The sequence below is a fragment of the Saccostrea cucullata genome, unplaced genomic scaffold, assembly GCF_032062105.1.
Source record: "Saccostrea cucullata isolate Sc308-1 unplaced genomic scaffold, CSIRO_AGI_Scuc_v1 ctg354, whole genome shotgun sequence".
Lineage (NCBI taxonomy): Eukaryota > Metazoa > Mollusca > Bivalvia > Ostreida > Ostreidae > Saccostrea > Saccostrea cuccullata.
In genome coordinates, this window is record NW_026940030.1 from 249821 (window position 1) to 269278 (window position 19458).

Here is a 19458-nt window from a genome sequence, read left to right on the forward strand (position 1 = left end):
GAATACGGTATATAAGTTGTGATCTCTTAAGAATGGCGAAAATGATATTTTGAATCATTTATTAATTTTTCTTTCTTTATTTTTTCTTCACATTCTTCTTCTTTTAAAAACTTTTCAAGTTACCCCCCCCTCCAATTAAAAAAAAGTTTTCTCCCATAGCTTACTTTTTTAATCCAGAAAATTGTCACTTACAACTATAAAAGATGGAGCTAACTAGTAGCTTATTTAAAATTTATTAAAGCAAATCGAGGAAAACCCCAAACCCCTCTCCCACCGTTCTACTGATCTTAAGTTTTACCCCCCCCCCCTTTTCTATTGCGTTTAATTTGAAGTTCCGCTGAATTGACGCATGCGCTTCCCTTTCACTTGTGTAAATGGCGACATGTGCTTGTAGAAAAAGCTGGATTTCTCTTGCCATGTATGTCAACAAGTTTATTCATTGACAGTATCTTATTTTATTGCTTGTGGTAAAGGATATCTTGACTGGTGTGTTTCAACTCATAGGAGGTTAATTCATATCAGCTAGAAAAATAGAATATATGCAAGTTGCAGAACACCATATGAAGACAACGTGGCTTCAGTGTTTTTGACTTGGAAATTATTAAAGACGTGATTTTGAAACATTCAGGAAAAGCAAGTATCATTTATTAACCAAGTGAAAGAGTTTGATAAAAGTTTAGTTGAACATCACAGCAAAGAAGAAGCAAACTGTGACACCACATTTTGGGTCGAAGGAAGATTGCATTAGCGAATGTCAAATCGAGGCTCTGTACTAACGTGACATTCTCGGGTTTGTTTACTATTTCGGACCTACAGTAACGCAGTGTTGCTGGCCATTTAAGGCTGTAAAAATAAGAAAATGCCAACAAGTAATAATTATTTTAGTTGTTGATTGGCGTTTTGATTGTCAAAGTAAGAAATTATTGTTTCTATACTCGTCCATCTGGTTAAACATCGGTGTGCATTATAAAACATGGCGGCTGTAACTGTAAGTAGTGCCTCCAGCTCTAATGAGAGTTTCCACTCAGAAAAGAGTAATGTCACCCGGCAGAGTAGTAACCCAGAGCTGGAGCGACCCAACCCCTGGAAGAAAAAGGAGGTTGTCCCCCCAGAACCCGCCGAAAAGGGAAAAGAAACTCCTCCAGCGCCTACCCCCAAAGAGGAGGAAGATGCTAAAGCTGAAAAAGGGGAAAAGGAAACTAAAGAGCCCACAGTGAAGAAATTTGACAATAAAACATATGTGGAGGCACCCTTACCCAAAACCAACCCTTGGAATAAGGGAAAGAAAAGCCCAGCTGTTCCCGTTTCTCCAAAAGCTGCTCCTGCTAAACCAGCAGTTGTCGAACCAGGTACAGTATTGTAACAGTTAAAGCTTTTAAGCTGCCATGTAGAATGGTTTAGATTTGATAAAAAACATGAAAACGTTAAAAATGGAAAATAGATTATTGTTTAATCAATAAGTTTAGAAGGTAATGCTTAATGGCACACACTTGGCTGCTCACAATAAGACCAAAGTATTTGCATATAATGATATTGATTGTTGGTGGTGAATGTCTACATTTATTTAATACTTTTTTATTGCTATACTTGTCTACATTATTATAAGAGTACATACAATAACTATTGTTGAAGACCCTTTGTTTCTGGACAATTCTGGTATGAATTTGAAAAGAATATGCATCCTTTATTCCTTTAACTTTTTTACAGTAAGGACAAGAAGGAGGATAAGACTACTGTAAAATCACATATTTTTGTGGGGTCAAATTTTCAGGGTTGGAGTAAAAACCCTTGGTTCGTGGGGATTTGAAGTTCGTGGATGAAGAATTGTTGAGTAGTTATGTATGTAACATATTTTACATTTCATGGTGGACATGAATTCGTGGGTCTCTTTATACCACGAAAACAGCGAAAATCCCCCACAAAAAAATGTGATTTCATAGTAACTAGATTCTTCCTGTGAAAAAGCTATGTCCCAAACCAGCCTTTTGCACCTACTTTCATTTTCTTCAAGAAAGTATTGCACTTCTGTTGTTGGATATGTCAAAATAGATGCCCCACATTGTAGCTCTGTTGATCAAGCATAACATATCAATATATAGTAAAACATGCTTATAGCAAGTTGCCAGGGCATCATGGGCATGCAATTTTGCATCTGACATCTGTAAACTCATAAGATTTTCAACTTTTTCTCAAGAATCACATGGCTATTAAATTTAACTAAACCTTCCATAAATCATCCGTGGTTGAAAGAGATAATCACAGTGTTTTCCCTTTATTTCAAAGTAAAGGGTTAGAGATAAGTTGAAACAGGCTAGGGGCTGAGGTTCATGAACAAATTCTCTGTGGACCTAACAACAAATTTTTATTTCAAAGCGGCATTTTTGTCAGTTAAAGCGGTCAATTTGGCCGGTAGCCGGTTCTTAGGGAAAACACTGTAATCACATAAGTTTGTTCAACAAATGATGGACAATGCTCTCTTCAAAGGGGAGATGATAAAGAATTAGTGAAAATTTCATGACATTTTTCAAAAGCCATCTTCTCGGGAACCACTGGGATCAGAAAAGATGAAACGTTAATGCTTGAAAACTTCATTTTCTTGGAGTCAAGTGCAAGTTGTATATTTGAGTTTGTTCAAATCACAATTTTGGGAGGGGATGTCATTTGTTGATCCAAAACCACAGCTTAATGAAAATGAACTATACGAGGGTTGATCCAAAAGTTCGTGGAATTTCTTTCTAAAATTTTATTGTGATTTGATGAAAGCAAACAACATGCATATATATAATATAGAGTCATAATGCAACAATATTAGAAAATTTCACTACATTCCAATTACCAATAAGGTCATACGAGCTTTCTGAAAATGGATAGTTGTGAAACCCGGGGGAGACTTCGACGTAACGTCAAGTTAGATATGTCACGTCACGTAAAAGAAGCATCTCAGCCTAATGTCCGATTCGAATACGTAATTCTACAAATTGCTGCCTTTTCCCTCATTTTTTTTCTCAAGAAAAGCCTGGATATGCTCTCGCACCAACTTATCTTCATTTTACATACATATTTTCAAAATACTCCTCATCTTTCAATATGAGGCTTCAATTTCAGTAGCAATGTCAAGAACAGTACGTTAGCTGACAACTCCATTAACGCTTTTAATTTGTCTGGGGGGATAAACAGAGCCTCCAAAAGACCGCCACACCTATAGTCAACGTCCATGGAAATTCTACTTTTTTAAATTTCTTATGCCACTAGACAACCAGTAACTAAATGCATGTTCCCCCAACCTATGTCAATACTATACGCGTTTAAGAAAGAATTGATCGCGGGATTTTCACAAAATTTATAACTTGACCGAAATTTCACGTTGTTTAACAACTTAAAGATGAACAATAAATCATCAACTAATACACTAAATATCCAGTAAAATCAGTACAACTCTCACACAAAGGTTTATGAAGGATCACCCAATCGTAATAATGACATAATTTTCGTTTTATATACCACATAGGGCCGTTTTATTCTCATTTCACGTATCAAGAATTAAAAATGATAATAAACGCGTGAATGTCTCCCCCGCATTTCCAAACAACCGTTTCTATGGCAACTGCCATAGAGTTACTATCATAAATATTTAAAATGTTTTTTTATTTAAAATATTCAACAAGTGTCTATATTCTCATTTGTAATTTTCAACCAATTTCACATATAAATGAATAAAATATGAAGAAATTCCACGAACTTTTGGATCAACAATCATTTGGGAAGAATTTAACATCAATTTTTTTTAATTGGTAAAATATTTTACCAATTAAAAAAAATTGATGTTAAATTCTTCCCAAATGAATGAGAAAGACGGCTTAAAATGAATGAAAACGCAGAATAATTAGTATTGATCAGATGTCAGATTGATAGTACCATAGTATGTAGTAAGTATGCCTAGATAATCGTATTATCAGATAGTAACCTTGACTGACTTTTAATTTTGAACATATGACAAGATTCAGATTTTTAAACTTCATCAATGAAAAGCATTTATACAATCATACCCCTATTAGGAAAAATTTGTTAACGTGTTTAACCTGATAGAGTTGAGTATGGAGTGTGAATCAAACATAACTTACGTTTGCAAAGATTAATCTTCATCATTAGTACATGCACCATTAAAATTCAATGCATCTCATGATTTTCTTGATTTTTATAACCTTGGGAATTGTAGTGTTGGCAACTTTAGCAATGAGATATGGCGTTTATAGGCAATAAATCAACTTGATTTCCTTAAAATTTGTAATGATTCTAATATTCACTGGATTTTAATTCATGAAAAGGAAAATTTAATATTTTACTGCTGTTCAAATTAATTTTTATCAATATTAAATTTGAGGTAAATGAAAGTTTCTTCAGCATATCTAGTATGGTAACTATTGCATATGTTTTCAACTAGTCTAGAAGAAAATGAGCTGAATTCGAAGTGTTTCTTTTTCACATTTGCATGGTGTAACAAGGACCAGCCTCACTTATAGAGACCTAGGATATAATTATTCTTATTCTTAGAACTTCCTGTGCATTGGGGATTGAGTTTTAGATTTTAACATTTATAACAATATATTTAATATAGTCTTCTGCAGTGCTTCAATTTTTTTTTCTCGAGCATACTTAAGAATATTATGCCTTGCCGATTTTTCTGACCCCTATGAGTACTTCAGTAGATAGAATTGAAGGACTTTTAGTTTTACATTAAGGGCATCTTCAACTAATTTAAAGTTGCCCGCATGGTGCAGTGGTTAGAGCGTCTGCTCTAGAGTCGCAAAGTAAGGAGTTGATATTTACGTTGCGGGCTCCAATCCCACTGTTGGGTGTGGAGACTGGTCCTTTGGATGAGACTGTGTAAACCAAGGTCCTGTGTCGCAGTAGGTGCTGGCACAAAAATGACCCCTCTCTGCTCAATGGCCCTGAGTGCTGAGTATAGGACAAAATTTCTAGCTTTCCATGGGCAAATGGTGGCGTCTCCATATGAGTGAAAAATTCTTGAGAGGGACGTTAAACTATATACAATCAATCAATCAACTATTTACTAATTTAAAATAAAATGGAAAACAAACTTGCATGTCACTTCAGGTGGTATGTATGAGGCCTAAAAAAAATATGTTTGTTTCCTGTAACCCGACCGACCCATTCAAATTATCCCCGGGTGGATTTTTTTTTCTGACAAATGGCAAAACTTCGTTTGATCAATCAGCTGATTCCATTTTTCAAATTCAAAGAAAATAGCTTGTAGCTTAATTTGAGACATAAAATATGTCAACTTAGTGTACATTTACCTTAAATATAAAGAGTAATCATTATTGTAACAACAGTTTCCCCCTACAACTTTCTGAAGTTTGTTTTCTGTTGCTTGGCAGCCATTTTGGATGCCATATTGGGTGTCCACTGTAAATATAACACCTGGTATTTTCGGTCCGGGGATGTTTGACCATTCATAAGCAAAACAAAAAAAAAAAAAAGAATTTCCAACCTACCGACCCTTGATTTTTTGGGAATGTTACAGGAAACAAACTTATTTTTTTTTTAAGCCTGATGGGGATCTGTAACTTGTGTATTACCTTATATCGGTTAGTTTCATGGGAACCTGAAATCTGTAGTCCTATCTGTAGAGATGATTTTTAGAAAGAGTTGCACATTTTAGTTTAGGACTTGTACTTTGTACAAAATATTTTAAAAAACTTACAGTTTTTGGCCATTTTTGAAGGAATTTTCAGTATAATGGTTAATGAGTTTATGACGCATATTGTGATATTTCAATGTATTGGCCAGCAAGAAAAATGATGTTGTTTAAGTTTTTGGTAGATATCATATGCAGTTATCAAATGCCAATGTGATATTAATTGCATTGTCTTCCAATACTGAGGTATTAAGATTTTTCAAAGGGCCAAAAAAGGCTCCGATTGAACCTTGTACTTTTCACAACTTGACATTTTTCATAAGGGAGGTCACTCCCATTCAAATTTGCGAAGAACAGATAATTCTCATTGATTGTTTAAACTTCAACCTTGAAATCCTTGCCATTGGGCTTTATTTTCTGTACGGGAGTAGTTTATATAGTTATTAGCTGTTTACTTCCCTTGTAAGCTTCCATTTTATGTTAAAACTGGAAGATTAGATTCAGGATCACCTCAAATGACCTGGTAACTTTGAATTGAAAGTGAAAATTGCACTGAAAAGGAAAGCCTTTTTACTGTGTTTAGCATGTTCATGCCTATGTGTGCAATGTTTAAGTTGATAGGAGATTTCTTAGGGCATTGATTTTTCTCCGTAGTCTCTTACTAAGATATGAAATGTCTTCTTGGCATGGTGTTTTGATCATGATAGGATTCCTATTGAAGTGTCTTGTTGGACACTCTAGGTAATTCTGTAATTCTAAACATTTCATCTGATTTCACAAGTTTTATGCTTTATGATGCTTTCATCGAGTTTGAAAACTGTTTGTTTGAATTTGACTCTTGTAATGACTTGTTCAAATTAAGATGTTGTTTTCAGTGAACAGAATGGATATTATGAACTAGAGCAAAGCTCGTTGCAAAGCAACGAGTAGGTCTTCCGTCCTGTTTTGACCGGAAGTGACGTCAACAAAAGAAAACAATGAGCTAAGTCGTCTCCAGTCACTTTATAATTTCAATTTTGTATTAAAACCTTAAAAAATAAGCTATTTTTGGCTATTTCCGGTTTGACCGGAAGTGATGTCGACGGACGGAAAATTAAGTTTTATGCTTCCAGTGACATATGTTACCCAAAAACTTGTCAAGAACGGCAAAAATATGCATTTTCTGACGACTTCCGGTTTGACTGGAAGTGACGTCACCGGACACATTTTGACGACTTTAATAGATCAAGCTTGACATTTTGAACAACTTTGCTTCTTGAACGTATTACAAATTCTCAATACTTTTTGAGATATCTGGAAAAAACTTTTGGCCCCTCTAGATCCCTAAATTTAGGGGTCAGCCCTTTTTCCAAGATATCATTTGAAAGATCTTCTAATTCTGCACAAATTATGTTCTATATATTTTAACAAAATATTTTTAGTTTAGAAGATAAAAAGCAAAATACGAGTAATCTTTGGCTCTTTTAAGCGTTCTAATTTTTGACCCCTATATAGCGCCATTTTGAATAGAGAAATCGAAAAACAAAAACCAATGTGCACAACTTCAATCCTTCTATTATCTAAAATCAGTAGAATTTCTGCTCCAGCTTTAGCCGTCTCTGAGCCTTTATCTGGAAACGAAAGCCTATAAATTTTCGTTTAAAGGGAAATAACTCAAAACCGGAAGTGACTTTTTGAAATTTTAGACAGCATTCTGATAGAGTTTAGTAACTTCTAGTACCTCTGAAAATTTGAGCGAAATCAATTGAGAAATGAGTGAGATATGAGGCTTCAAAGTTGGTGTCTAGGAAGTAGAAGAAAAAAAAAAAGAATAATAATCTTTACCAACAGAATCAGTAGAAGGTCTTCCGTTGGAAACAGAAGACCTTAATAACAATTTAATGTTTTTGTGACACATTAGGCATGTAGTATGCATGCAAGAGATTAATTCAGTTCAAGAAATCACTGCCTTCTCATTAAGTAGTATAAAATCAATAAAGCTGAATTACAATCTTCTCTGTAGTGTCTCCCATTACATATTTTACCATATATGGGTTTTACAAGTGCAAGGCATGGTTCTGCTTGTGATGAGTTGTGCAATTTTGAGTACAAGTGTAATGATTGACATGTATCTGTGTGTAAGGATGTGAGATGTAGATGGTAAATGATTTACTTGATATTGACTTAAGACACACGTGTTACCTGTAAATTGATAATGACAGGCGTTTATCTACGAGAACATGACAGGTGTGACTGGTTTGGGTCGTGATAACTTAAAAACATATTAACACTCGATGCAGGATATTCAGGACTTACGAGGCATGTGTAAGTGACGACAAAACGTGTGCTAACGTCTCACGTCTTGAGAAAACTGAATATTCTCTGCACATTTCCTACTCATTTGCCGTAAATTGTGTATCCGTAGATGACAACCTATGTGACTGCCATATGCTTTATTTTAATAGGCAATTACAACCATATGTTACAACAATTTCGACATTTTGCTCTATATTTATGTAATGTATAAAGCTCATTTGATGATAAATGGTGAATATTGGATTGATGATCATCTATTCAGAGCTATAGTTGATACAGTCACGCCCTGAAGTTAGAATTTTTTTGTCATATCTATTTGTATATATAGGTACAGGATGTATATTTATTTGCTATGGTTTATATACGTGCAGTTGAACACGTAAGAAAGGGGGAAAAACTTCTAACATGAGTTCATGACAGTATAGCTCTTAACCGAAATTTTTTAAATGAATTCATTTCGTTATATTGACACATGTGATATGCATTATAGCATAGGCCAAGGCACTGACTACACAGACCAATAGCCAAGCTTAATTGGTATTCTGTAAATTCTAAAGCACAGTGTTAATGGGGGATTTGTAAATTTAAGCTGGCTTCCTAAGGCTTATTTTAAGGTCCCAAGTGCAAATCATAATGCAACATATGATGTTAAGTCAGGGGTTTGGCTAGTCTAGCCATATTGAGCTGTGTTTTACCAGAGGCAGATATTAAAAGGGCTTAATTTGGAAACATAATCTATTGCTATCTGTCTGAACAGCATTTACAGATTTTGTCACTATACCGATTTTATTTTCTTTTGTTATGAACACAAGACTTCATTCATTCAATAGATACAGAGAAAATTAATTTATCAAAAATTAAAATGAAACGGAAGACATACATGTAGTCATGAATAACATTAACTGTGATACAATTAATATACATTGTATTTCTTCATGAATCTACAAGTATGTCATATTTTATGGTGTAGGTGGAAGGGCATGTATACATTGAAAAGAAAATCATATTTAAAGTTGAAAAAATCTTTACTAGAATGCTGTTCTCTTTTATAGAACCTGTTGATGTCGTCAAACAAAAACCAGTCAAGGCAGATGTTGCTGTAGCTAAAGAGAAAACCCCAGAGAAGGTAACTCAATAAATACTATATTATTGAACAAAAGGATAGAAACTGAATTGTACGCATGCAAAGTTAATCCTTGAATCACTGACTCATTTTTCAACTAAACTGGAATAAACAAAATTTGATTGAAATATTTTATTGTGGCATTTGTACTGGTAAACAGTTAAATAGAATGTTCAGAATGTTTATTTACTCTTATTTCTTGATTATACAGCCATCAGCACCACTCAGTGATGAGAACTGGCCAGCTTTGACTGAAGTCACAGAGGTACGTATTGTTAGATCACATGAAAGTTTTTCTGTCTCTAAATAATGAACCAAAATTAATGTGCTATGCTTGTTATACTGTCTTAGTAAAATTACCTATGATGAAATAATGCAGAATGCTTGTTGATGAAATTAAGGATTCTATAAATTTTTAAAGGTCTTGGTTCCAAAGAAAACCACTTCCATGAAACCAACACCGACAGCACAGACCAACGGCCAACAGCAGCAAGTGTCCTCAGATTCAGGGGGAGACGACTCCTCAAAAGAAAACAAGGAAAGTAACTCTGGCGGTGAGGAATCCCAACCACATCCAAAAAGGAAAGGCAGAGTTGGTAAGCATTTATATAACCCTAAAAACACAAGCCTTAATAAAAAATATATCTTTCATACATAGAATCAAATCCTCATGGTTTTTTGTGCACCTGTCATTTTGTTTTTCTCTGAGAAGTCAAACTTTTACCATGGCCAGTTGTTTCTCATGAAACGCCATGGAAATATTTCATCAAAATAAGATGAATGCCAAAATCATCAAATTTTAGATAACAGCAGGCAAAGTATTCCTCATAATAGCAGCAAATTGTACAAAAAGTCCAATGGTTTATCATTGAATGATATATAGCTTGAATAATGTCATGTACTTTAAGTACTAAGTATGTTTTGTGAATTTCCAGCCTCCAAACAGAAGTGGGTGCCCTTAGACATAGAGACCAAGAGAAGGAGTAGAAGTCATGGCCGAGCGAACCCCCGGGAATCTAGAAGAGGAGGCAGAGATGATAAAGGTGAGGAAGGGTCACTCAGGGTGTAGGATTTTATCCTCAGTGTTCCCCCCTGAACCCCTAAACTATAAATCCTCTACAGTAATACACAGTGTCCAACAGGAATTTAAAAAGAACAGACATAAACTTTATTGCTTGTCTGTCCATTCAAGATGTCTTGTATTATAAGTGAATGCCTTGAAATGTTCAACACTGAGTGGTATTTTATCCCAATTCCTGTTAAGAAATGTAATACATATATGTACTTACGTGACTCTGTACAGCATTCATATAGAGGTTTGCATTGTGAAATAGTAGAAATAATAGGGAAAAGGGAAGTGAAACATCTTATATTTGATATTAACAGTTTTAGAAGTTAGAAATATTTAAAAATATTCAAGTCATAAAACAAAATTGTAATTTTCAATCACCAGTGCTCGAGACTTTAGTCACTTTGAAAAAACTTTGATTGTGACAGATGTTGCTTTCCAATATCTTTTTGATAAAACTTACATCAGGTGGAAATTGCTTGTTTTAATAAGATCATAAGTAAAGAGTAGCAATTCAAGGTCAAAGGATGAGTTAGATGTTATCTTGACTGTGACTTCTGAATAATATATATAAGATAAAAACTTCACTTAATTAAATTGCCAGAGGTCAGGGTCTAAACTTCCTTCCAGATCAAGGTCACTGTAATGCAATAAAGTAGAAGATCAGAGCAGTATTCCCATGTTAGAACTTGGGCTTAATAATGGAAAATAATTGAAATATTGACTGGCCATTATGCACATGATGCTGCAATCTTTTCTTTGAGGTGCATCTAAGGTATTGCTCTCTTCACATGTTCATCTGAAATTGACAATGTAAGTCTGTTCGAGGGCTGCTTTCCTTCTAACAGCAGTAATTAAAAAAAAGGATAGAAAATAGGGTTCAATGTAGAAAAAAAGTCATATTTTGGTTTCCTTCCAAATTTCACTTGCCCACTTTGTTTTATGTATTTGTCAGACAAAGTCATAAACTGTCTATCAGAACACAATGATAGCTTAATTTTGTGTCAACAAACAACTAAGACAGTTTAAGTTTAAAATTATGTTGTATTATGCAATATCAAAAACATATTTACAAACATATCACATATCACATATATACACCTTAAACAAAGTACTTGGCGAAAGGGCAAACCCAGCTATGCAAGATACACTAAAGGTCCACTTGAGCAGAATGGTAAGGTGTGCTATTCTACCGAGTGGTGGTAAGCTGCATGTTCTGATGCGAGCTCAACAACTCTGTTTGATGTTTGAAGTGTCAAACTGTACTGTGGTACCAGGAATTTGAGCTGAGAGAGGTCTGGTCATGTTGGTGGAGAGCCAGCTGGCATACTCTGTGACTCATTGAGTATGATGAGTTTGAGGCATCAAACTGTATACTTGGGAGCCTTGTAACATTAGGCTTTGCAAAGCAAATGACCTGACAGCTGAAACAGTAGGGAGTTTGTTTCCTGTGAATTTGGGGGGAAAATTTTTTTTTGCATGTTGAGGTACAACATGTTTATGCAAGCATTAAAAACTTCCAAAGAATGACTCATTGCATTGTGTTATTTTAAAACAAATCATTCTGTCAGTGGTCGAACACCATCGAGGACACCAACTTGTCTGAGGAAAAATCAGCCTTACACAGACTTACATGTAAGTGAAATGGTAATTAAAGTCCTAGGAAATAAAGTTGGTTAATTTCATCATCACCCTTAGGAACTCTAAGATTCAAATAACAAATCATGCATTGGATCAAGATTTCTTAAATAAATTTCATCAATTATGGGTGCAGACTTCATTGCCCAAAACTGTTGACTGATGGATTTTGCATAGTATATATAAGGAATAAAGAAATCTATGTATTATATTTTAAATGTGCCTTCAATCCCTTTTAGATAATAATAAATGGCACTCTTCAAAGTTCATAATAAACATGATAAATAATGTATGTATTGGACTAGCCATAAATTAATTTTAGCTCCATTTTAAATATGCTTGTAAATTTAATATCAATACAATACAATAAAGTATGTCAAACAAGCTATTCTGGTATATGCATATTTATTGATAATGTTGAATGGAGCTACCTATAGATATAATAGGTATATTACCTAGTTCATATTCATGCTTGGAAGTGTAAGGAAGAGATTTGATTACAATGTGCCCCAGGCAACTATTTGTCAGGCAGTTCATACATAGGGTCACTTGTTCTCTGCAAAGTCAACAAAATCTTGAAGGCAGCTTCTAAATACGGCTATTTTCTTACATGCACATGGATTATTTTTATGTTTAAAAAAAGGGAAAAAAATCTGAATTGATTTGAAGTTTCCTTATTTTATGCACTTCACTCATGTGTACAGTAATGGAATTCAAGTGCTTTTCGTGTGCCATATGGTCAAACACGTGGATATTCAGAATGTCAGTTAAGGCCTGTTGATTGTGAAATAAACTAGTTATCTTTTTCTTGAACTTTTTGCTTTTTGTTGATGGATTATCGATGGTATTAGGTCATGACAAGACATCGGCGATCTAAAAGCTCAGGTAGGACAACAACACGTGTATGGCTGAGTGATGGCCTACTCGACCTTAAGACATAATGATCATTACCACGACACCTTGCTCCTACGACTTCGTTAGTGTCATGTCGACTAATGGTTGGAAGGTCATTAATAGCGATGGCTTTTCAATTAATTTGATGTACTAGCTTTAACACAAGTTACAGTTAAGTTCAATGACATGTTATTTTGTTTATAAATATCATTATGCAAAAATGTGGGAGAAGTAATGTAATTATGGTAATTTAAACTTCAAAACTTGAGTGCAAGAAAGTTGAAATTAAAACAGAGAGTTATTGGAAAAAAGAGTGAAAACTAATTTTGTTAGAAAAACTCTGTATCCAACTATCCATCAATAAAAAGTTACACAATTAAACTACATCAAATATTTCAATTTAGCCTTTGTTATTGTTTCTTGCAGTAATAATTCATCAGAGACATTGTTTATCATAATTCTGTTTATTTTCAGGCTCAGACAGTAAGAACTGGCGTGATGACATGAGACCACCGAGCCCCAGGGAGGGGCGAGGTTTCCGTGGATACGGATTTCGAGGGCGGGGCAGGGGTCGTGGAAGAGGCAGGGGTGGCAGAGGAAGAGGAATGGATCAGACCGTGGAGAACTTGACAGGTAATGACAGCACGGAGATTCCTAATAAAGTTTGTGATTGATGAGAATCTTGTAATGTTGTGACAAACCAGGAATATGTGGTCTTGTATCAGGTCAAACCTAGCATACAAAAATGTTCAATATTTAAAGTAGAAAAAAAGAGCTCTCAGTACATGAACTTCTTATTGCTTGTACATTTCATTTATTGCAAGCAATTTTTTAAAACAATAATATGAGAAAAGGCTAAAAATTCAGGTTTATATTGCACTTGCATAAAAGTTATCTACCATTTTTCAGGTCAAGATTTTAAGTACACCTATGATGGAGAACAGTTTTATGCTGACCCAGCTTCAGTCAGCCCTACTGCCGGTGGCGTCTCCCCCTCCGGATTTGGAACTGTGTATTTCAATAATCCTTACTCGGATGAAACTACACTGAAAGAATATGTCAGAAAACAAATGTAAGAGTATATTGTTTACATCAGATCTTAATAATCTCACAAAAAAGGATATTTAATTATTGAAGTCTGAAAGAGTGGTGAAAACTGCTGTAGACAAAAAACCCCATAAATATGAATTTTCAAAATTGAATGTTTTTACAGTGAGTACTACTTCAGTGAGGAGAACTTACAGCGGGACTTTTTCCTGCGGCGTAGGATGGATGCGGAAGGCTGGATTCCCATCAGTCTCATCGCCAGTTTCCATCGAGTTCAGGCACTCACACAGGACGTCAACCTCATTATACAGGTAATGGTAGTCAGCTTATGGTGGTAGAATTTACATAAATGAAAGCATTTAATTTTGCTTATAAAAACTGTATCAGTGTTTGCAGAGAACCTGTGCAGATAAATTTAAGATTTTATGACACGTGATTATAAATTCTGTTATCTTTAAACATTATAGTTCTGCATTTTAACTGATATGTGGTAACCTTTCACAATTTGTTGAATCTTTTTTCAGGCTCTAAAAGACAGTGAAACTCTGGAGGTGTCTACTGACAATTTAAAAGTAAGAGGGAAAGAAGAGCCAGCTAAGTGGCCCTTACAGAGCCCTGCAGGACTGCCTTTCTCATCTAACCTACACGCTGATGTTCCCGAGTTTGTCCCCGGCAAGGCTTACACATTCCACCCTGATGACAGTGGTATTTCTCATGATGCTGGTGAGTAATAAAATGTTTGTACAGCAAGTTTGTATTGTACAATGTATCTATCTTTTGTTAAATTTATTGAGTGATGTTTTCACTTATATAACATTAAAATGGTTTAAATATATGAGTGTTTGTAGATTAGATTTTGGTATTATTTCCGTCATGTTTCTGGATCAAATTGTACTAAATTATGTAGATGTATAGATTTAATTGATTTTGACATTGCTCAGTAAGGCATGTCCTAAGATTGTAACTAGATTTTGATGAGAATGGGTCATATTGTAAAAATTGAGGTTTTGTAAATTTTGACATAGCGTGGACATATTGTAGTACTGGAGACATATATTTTAATGATATTAGGTAATGTTTTATATGAGATTGTTTAATTTTGCCAAACAAAATTTACGTTGTGTCCTTGGTTGTTCAGAATTTGATAAAGATATATTTTTTTCTCTCCAATTAGTTTTGAGGTTGTGTGAATAGGGTAGATGTACCTGTAAGTCGTTTCCTGAAATTGTGTAGATTTTCTCAAAACTTTTCTGTGAATTGTATAGATACTGACAATTGGCTTGATCCTGTTTTATAACCCAGTACATATATAAATTCTTGATTACAGAAGATATCCACGATGACTCGCACCATGGCAGTGGAATTGGAACCTTTTTGGATGACATGACAAACTTTGATCGTCGTGGACATGAAGTCTTGTCCTCCAGCGCGCCAGAGTTACACGGAGAATGGATGGAGGTCAAACGCAAAGTCAGAATGGCTAAAAAGAAAGAGGTAGAGATTGCCACAAATAGTTGCACACTTTTTGAGTAAAACATTCTGGACTATGTTAAGAAAGATAAATGTATGCTAAGTAATGTATGCTACTAACTGCAAAAAATTGAAAGATGTAAGAGCTATAAGTATCTCAACTAGTTTGATATCACAAAAACTGTTCTGATTTGTTTGAAGTTTTCTAAAGTGCACATTTGGTTGGTAAATTAAAACTTCATAGATGATCTACTTTTTGTCTGCATGAAAGTGGTAAGAAATTAATACTGTATATTGTATGTGCAACATTACAGGAGAAAGAGAATGAAGCTGATGTATCTACAAAAGAAGATGAAAAAGAAGAGCTGGATTTTATGTTTGATGAAGAAATGGATGGGTTTGAGGTGGGACGCAGAAATCACTTTTCAGAATGGTAAGTGGATTGATTCTGCTCACATTTTGTATTTGTAAGAGTTTTCTCCCTTTATAAGCCTCTCCTGCCAAACTGTTTCATCATGTTGAAAGTCATTCAGAGAAACTTGAGGAAATTTCTTTTCCATATCTCAGTCAGTTAAGGTAGTGTGCATAGGGATTTAACATGAGGTACAGGATTCACAGAGTTACCCTTAAATACAGGTATATGTAAGAAGAAAAAATTATAAATTATGGTAGTAAATCATATATAAAATGATTGTGCATGTTTATGAGTGATGTGTTTAATTTAAAATTCTGTAATTTCTTCTAAGGTCTGATGAGGAATCAGATTATGAAATCACAGACCAGGATGTCAACAAGATTTTAATTGTGACCCAGACCCCACCTTCTCTCAAGAAGCACCCCCAGGGTGATCGCACGGGGGACCATATCAGTAGGGCCAAAATGACCGCCAACATGACCAAGGTCATCAACGATGGTCTATTCTATTATGAGCAGGATCTACATGAAGCTTTAGAGGTGGGTAGTTTGACGTTGACATGACTTTTGTTTTTTTTTCTTGATTATCAAATGAAAAAAGTGTGCCAATTCATAAGATATTTTATCTAGAAACAGAAAAGTTTTTCATAGTTTTGATTATTTCAGATGGATTTTAGTCAATTCCGTACAGTCAGTGTTATTTCTCAGGAAGAATTTCAAAGTATTACCCCCAATGTCTCAACCCCCAACCAACAGGTGCCCCCGCCCCCTCCAGTCACACTACAGTCAGGTAAATCATAGGAATCCTGTTTGTTATTAGTTTGATATCATAAACAAGACAGAGATATCATCTAAAGTACTGTACATGTTTGAATGTAATGTGTAAAACCTAAAGTGATTTATCATTTGAATATAGATGAGCATTTAAAAGAAACAAATAGTTTAATATTTATCTTCTCAATTCTTGTTTTAGCTGCCAAAAAAGTACCAACACCACCTCTGAATGATGCCAATGGTACGATTCTCGCTCAGTCACTGCCAACAAACGTTCCTAACACTCCTGGAAGACGAGACACTGGTCCTCGTACACCCAAGAGTAGAGCGGATGATAAGACCCCCCGGTTCTACCCCGTCATGAAGGATTCTAGCCATCCTCCTGACCCCCAGGTAACAACACTATTCATCTGTAAAATTTCTGGGCTACTTGAGATTTCTTTTAGATTTCTTCAAGCTTCTTTTACTATATTATATATTGAAAAATTGAAAGCACAGTAAATTCATTGGATCCATAAGGACAACATATAAGTTTCCCTCCTTTGGAAACAATGTACAATTTATACAGTAAAACTCGTTTAGCATGAACATGGATATTGCAAATTCATGAATATAGTGAAGTTGTCTAGGATCCCCAGCTGTAAAAATTTAATGAATTTCTTATACAGATATAACAAATTACATATATAGCGAAGTAATTTCATAGGTCCCAGTGACTTTGTTATAGCAGAGTTTTACTGTATCAACATCACTGTAATAGTCAGAAATAAATTTATGCTAATGATTAGAACTTAAGATTAAGAGTGTAACATGAGTGTCAAGTTTTGAGGCAATCGTACCATGAAATATAGAGTTTAGTTTATTTAACTTTGACATATTTTTTTTAACCAGACCCCCAGAAAGAAGAAGACGAGACACAGCAGTAATCCCCCTATTGAGAGCCATGTAGGCTGGGTGATGGACTCAAAGGAGCATCGTCCATCTAGATCTCGTAATAACTCAACGTCTCAGAGGTGAATATGCCAGAAATTTCTGCTCAAAAGCATAGTCAAATGTAAAAAGTGGCAAGATAAGCTTTTGATTGAAGGTTATTCATTATTTTTTTGGACAAAGAAAATTTTAGGAAAACTGATGAAAAGTCAGAGGAGTACAATTTTCATTGAAATGATTCGGGTATTCATTAAAATGTTAGTTTGAATTCTTTATCATACTATTTCCAGCCCTACTGATAGCCAGATGGCAACCGCTTTTGGCAGCTATGGTAGTACACCTCACACATTTGCTAACTTCCATCATCCTTCTCATGAGCTTCTGACGGATAATGGATTTGTTTGGCATGTGTACCACAAATATCATTCCAAATGTTTGAAAGGTATTTGTCTTTTGTATCTCTATCAAATGAAAAAAGTAGAATTGACAAGATCTTAAAATTTTCATTGTAAGTTTAAAGGGGCTGGGGGGTTGTGGCCATTTTCACACTATTTTGACCTCTGTTAGAAGAAGAGCTCCATATAAAGATACAAAAATGATCAAATTTCAAAACTAAAATGCATGAAATTTTTCTCTGTAAAATAATGGTTGACAGCTTAAGATGTCATATCTAAAAAAATAAATTAAATCTGCTGGTTAATTTGTTGTCCCCCCAGCTCCTTAAATGAAAGATTGAAGATGATGTTAGTGTCTATTATGCTTTACTTTAGTTTACTTCACATTGTCTTTTGAGATACATATACTCTTAACATTTAATCTCTTGATTGAAATGTTTCAGATCGTAAAAGGTTGGGACCTGGGCTTTCACCTGAGATGAACACAATGTTTCGTTTTTGGTCTTTCTTCCTTCGACAACATTTTAACAAGAAAATGTACTCGGAGTTTCACCAGTACGCTGTAGAGGATGCTGCTGCTGGCTACAGGTAAGGCTTCCTATTCTCTTCAATTATTAACATTAATTCGTATCTAAGTTTGTAGTAGATGAATATGCTGTAAAGGATGCACTTGCTGGTTAATCCGTCTCTGGTCATATGCAATGAGCTCTTAATCCAAGTTTGTAGTAGATCCAATTAACAACAAAAAGGAATTTGAATTGATTTTTTTTTATGTGAGGAAATACATGTACTTGCATTTTAAGACAAATCGTACTATTTATTATGTAGAGAATACCTGTGCTAATAAAAATGAATAATTTTAATATTTTCCAAAGTTGAAAAGTATGAAGATGTAAATTGTTAGATAAATATGTTTTAAGGTGTTGCTTTGTACTTGTAGGTATGGCCTGGAGTGCCTATTTCGGTTCTACAGTTATGGTCTAGAGAAGAGATTCAGGCCAGACTTATATAAAGACTTCCAAGAGGAGACAATAAGAGACTATGAAAATGGTACGTTTAATGAGGAATGTTGAGCTTTATAATGGATAATTATCAAATGATATTGAGGGATATTTAGATTTTAACTTGAATTGATTAATCTCAATATTAATAAAAGGAATTCAATTTGCCATGTTTACTTCTAAATTGTTTTGCATGAAATTCAGGAATCATACTTTGTAAAATGAATATTTTCAGGAATCATACTTTGTAAAATGAATACCAAAATACATGTATACAATAAATGATATCAAAACAAAATAACAAAAAACAAGAACTTTATTAGAACTAGTGTACAGCTGTTTTTTCTCTCAACATCTGTTATCAGCAGCATTGTTATATTGTCCATTGCAAAAATAATGAATTGGCAGATGATTTGAAATGTAATACAATTGTAAATGAAAATGTTGAACATTTGTGGAAATCTTATACAATTTGTTGTTTAAAATAAATGTACTTGTTTTCTCATTTTTGCAGAAAAACAAAATTAAAATTTGTGAATGCAAAATTTTTAGGTCAGCTGTATGGTCTAGAAAAATTCTGGGCTTTCCTGAAGTATTCTCGGAGACAGGTAGATGTGGATCCTAAGCTAAGACAGTGGTTATCCAAGTATAAACGCTTGGAGGACTTCAGAATAGAGGTACAATATACTATATCAAGGAAACTCATCAACACAATGTGAACACTTCTTATATAGAATTTCAATTATGTG

General features: G+C 34.4%; 1 protein-coding gene across 4 annotated transcripts in view; it reads left to right on the plus strand.

The window, feature by feature from the left end:
- Nucleotides 1-366: 366 nt before the first annotated feature.
- Nucleotides 367-19458, plus strand: part of LOC134254618 (la-related protein 1B-like) — a 59476-nt gene continuing 40384 nt past the window's right edge. For 2 of the 4 annotated variants that reach the window (XR_009989341.1, XM_062737148.1), the window contains exons 1-20: nucleotides 367-1349; nucleotides 1633-1656; nucleotides 9007-9080; nucleotides 9289-9342; nucleotides 9499-9673; nucleotides 10013-10120; nucleotides 13153-13311; nucleotides 13588-13750; nucleotides 13892-14036; nucleotides 14250-14448; nucleotides 15053-15219; nucleotides 15510-15628; nucleotides 15942-16149; nucleotides 16276-16399; nucleotides 16583-16776; nucleotides 17275-17396; nucleotides 17604-17755; nucleotides 18152-18296; nucleotides 18649-18758; nucleotides 19262-19386. Coding sequence is in view for 3 of the 4 variants with exons in the window: in XM_062737148.1 (XP_062593132.1) it covers nucleotides 974-1349; nucleotides 1633-1656; nucleotides 9007-9080; nucleotides 9289-9342; nucleotides 9499-9673; nucleotides 10013-10120; nucleotides 13153-13311; nucleotides 13588-13750; nucleotides 13892-14036; nucleotides 14250-14448; nucleotides 15053-15219; nucleotides 15510-15628; nucleotides 15942-16149; nucleotides 16276-16399; nucleotides 16583-16776; nucleotides 17275-17396; nucleotides 17604-17755; nucleotides 18152-18296; nucleotides 18649-18758; nucleotides 19262-19386 (2943 nt within the window). In the remaining variant the exon portion in view is untranslated. Of the gene's footprint in view, nucleotides 1350-1632; nucleotides 1657-7757; nucleotides 7964-9006; nucleotides 9081-9288; nucleotides 9343-9498; nucleotides 9674-10012; nucleotides 10121-13152; nucleotides 13312-13587; nucleotides 13751-13891; nucleotides 14037-14249; nucleotides 14449-15052; nucleotides 15220-15509; nucleotides 15629-15941; nucleotides 16150-16275; nucleotides 16400-16582; nucleotides 16777-17274; nucleotides 17397-17603; nucleotides 17756-18151; nucleotides 18297-18648; nucleotides 18759-19261; nucleotides 19387-19458 lie in introns of those variants that run through there. The other 2 variants (XM_062737149.1, XM_062737150.1) reach the window with 2 other exon arrangements.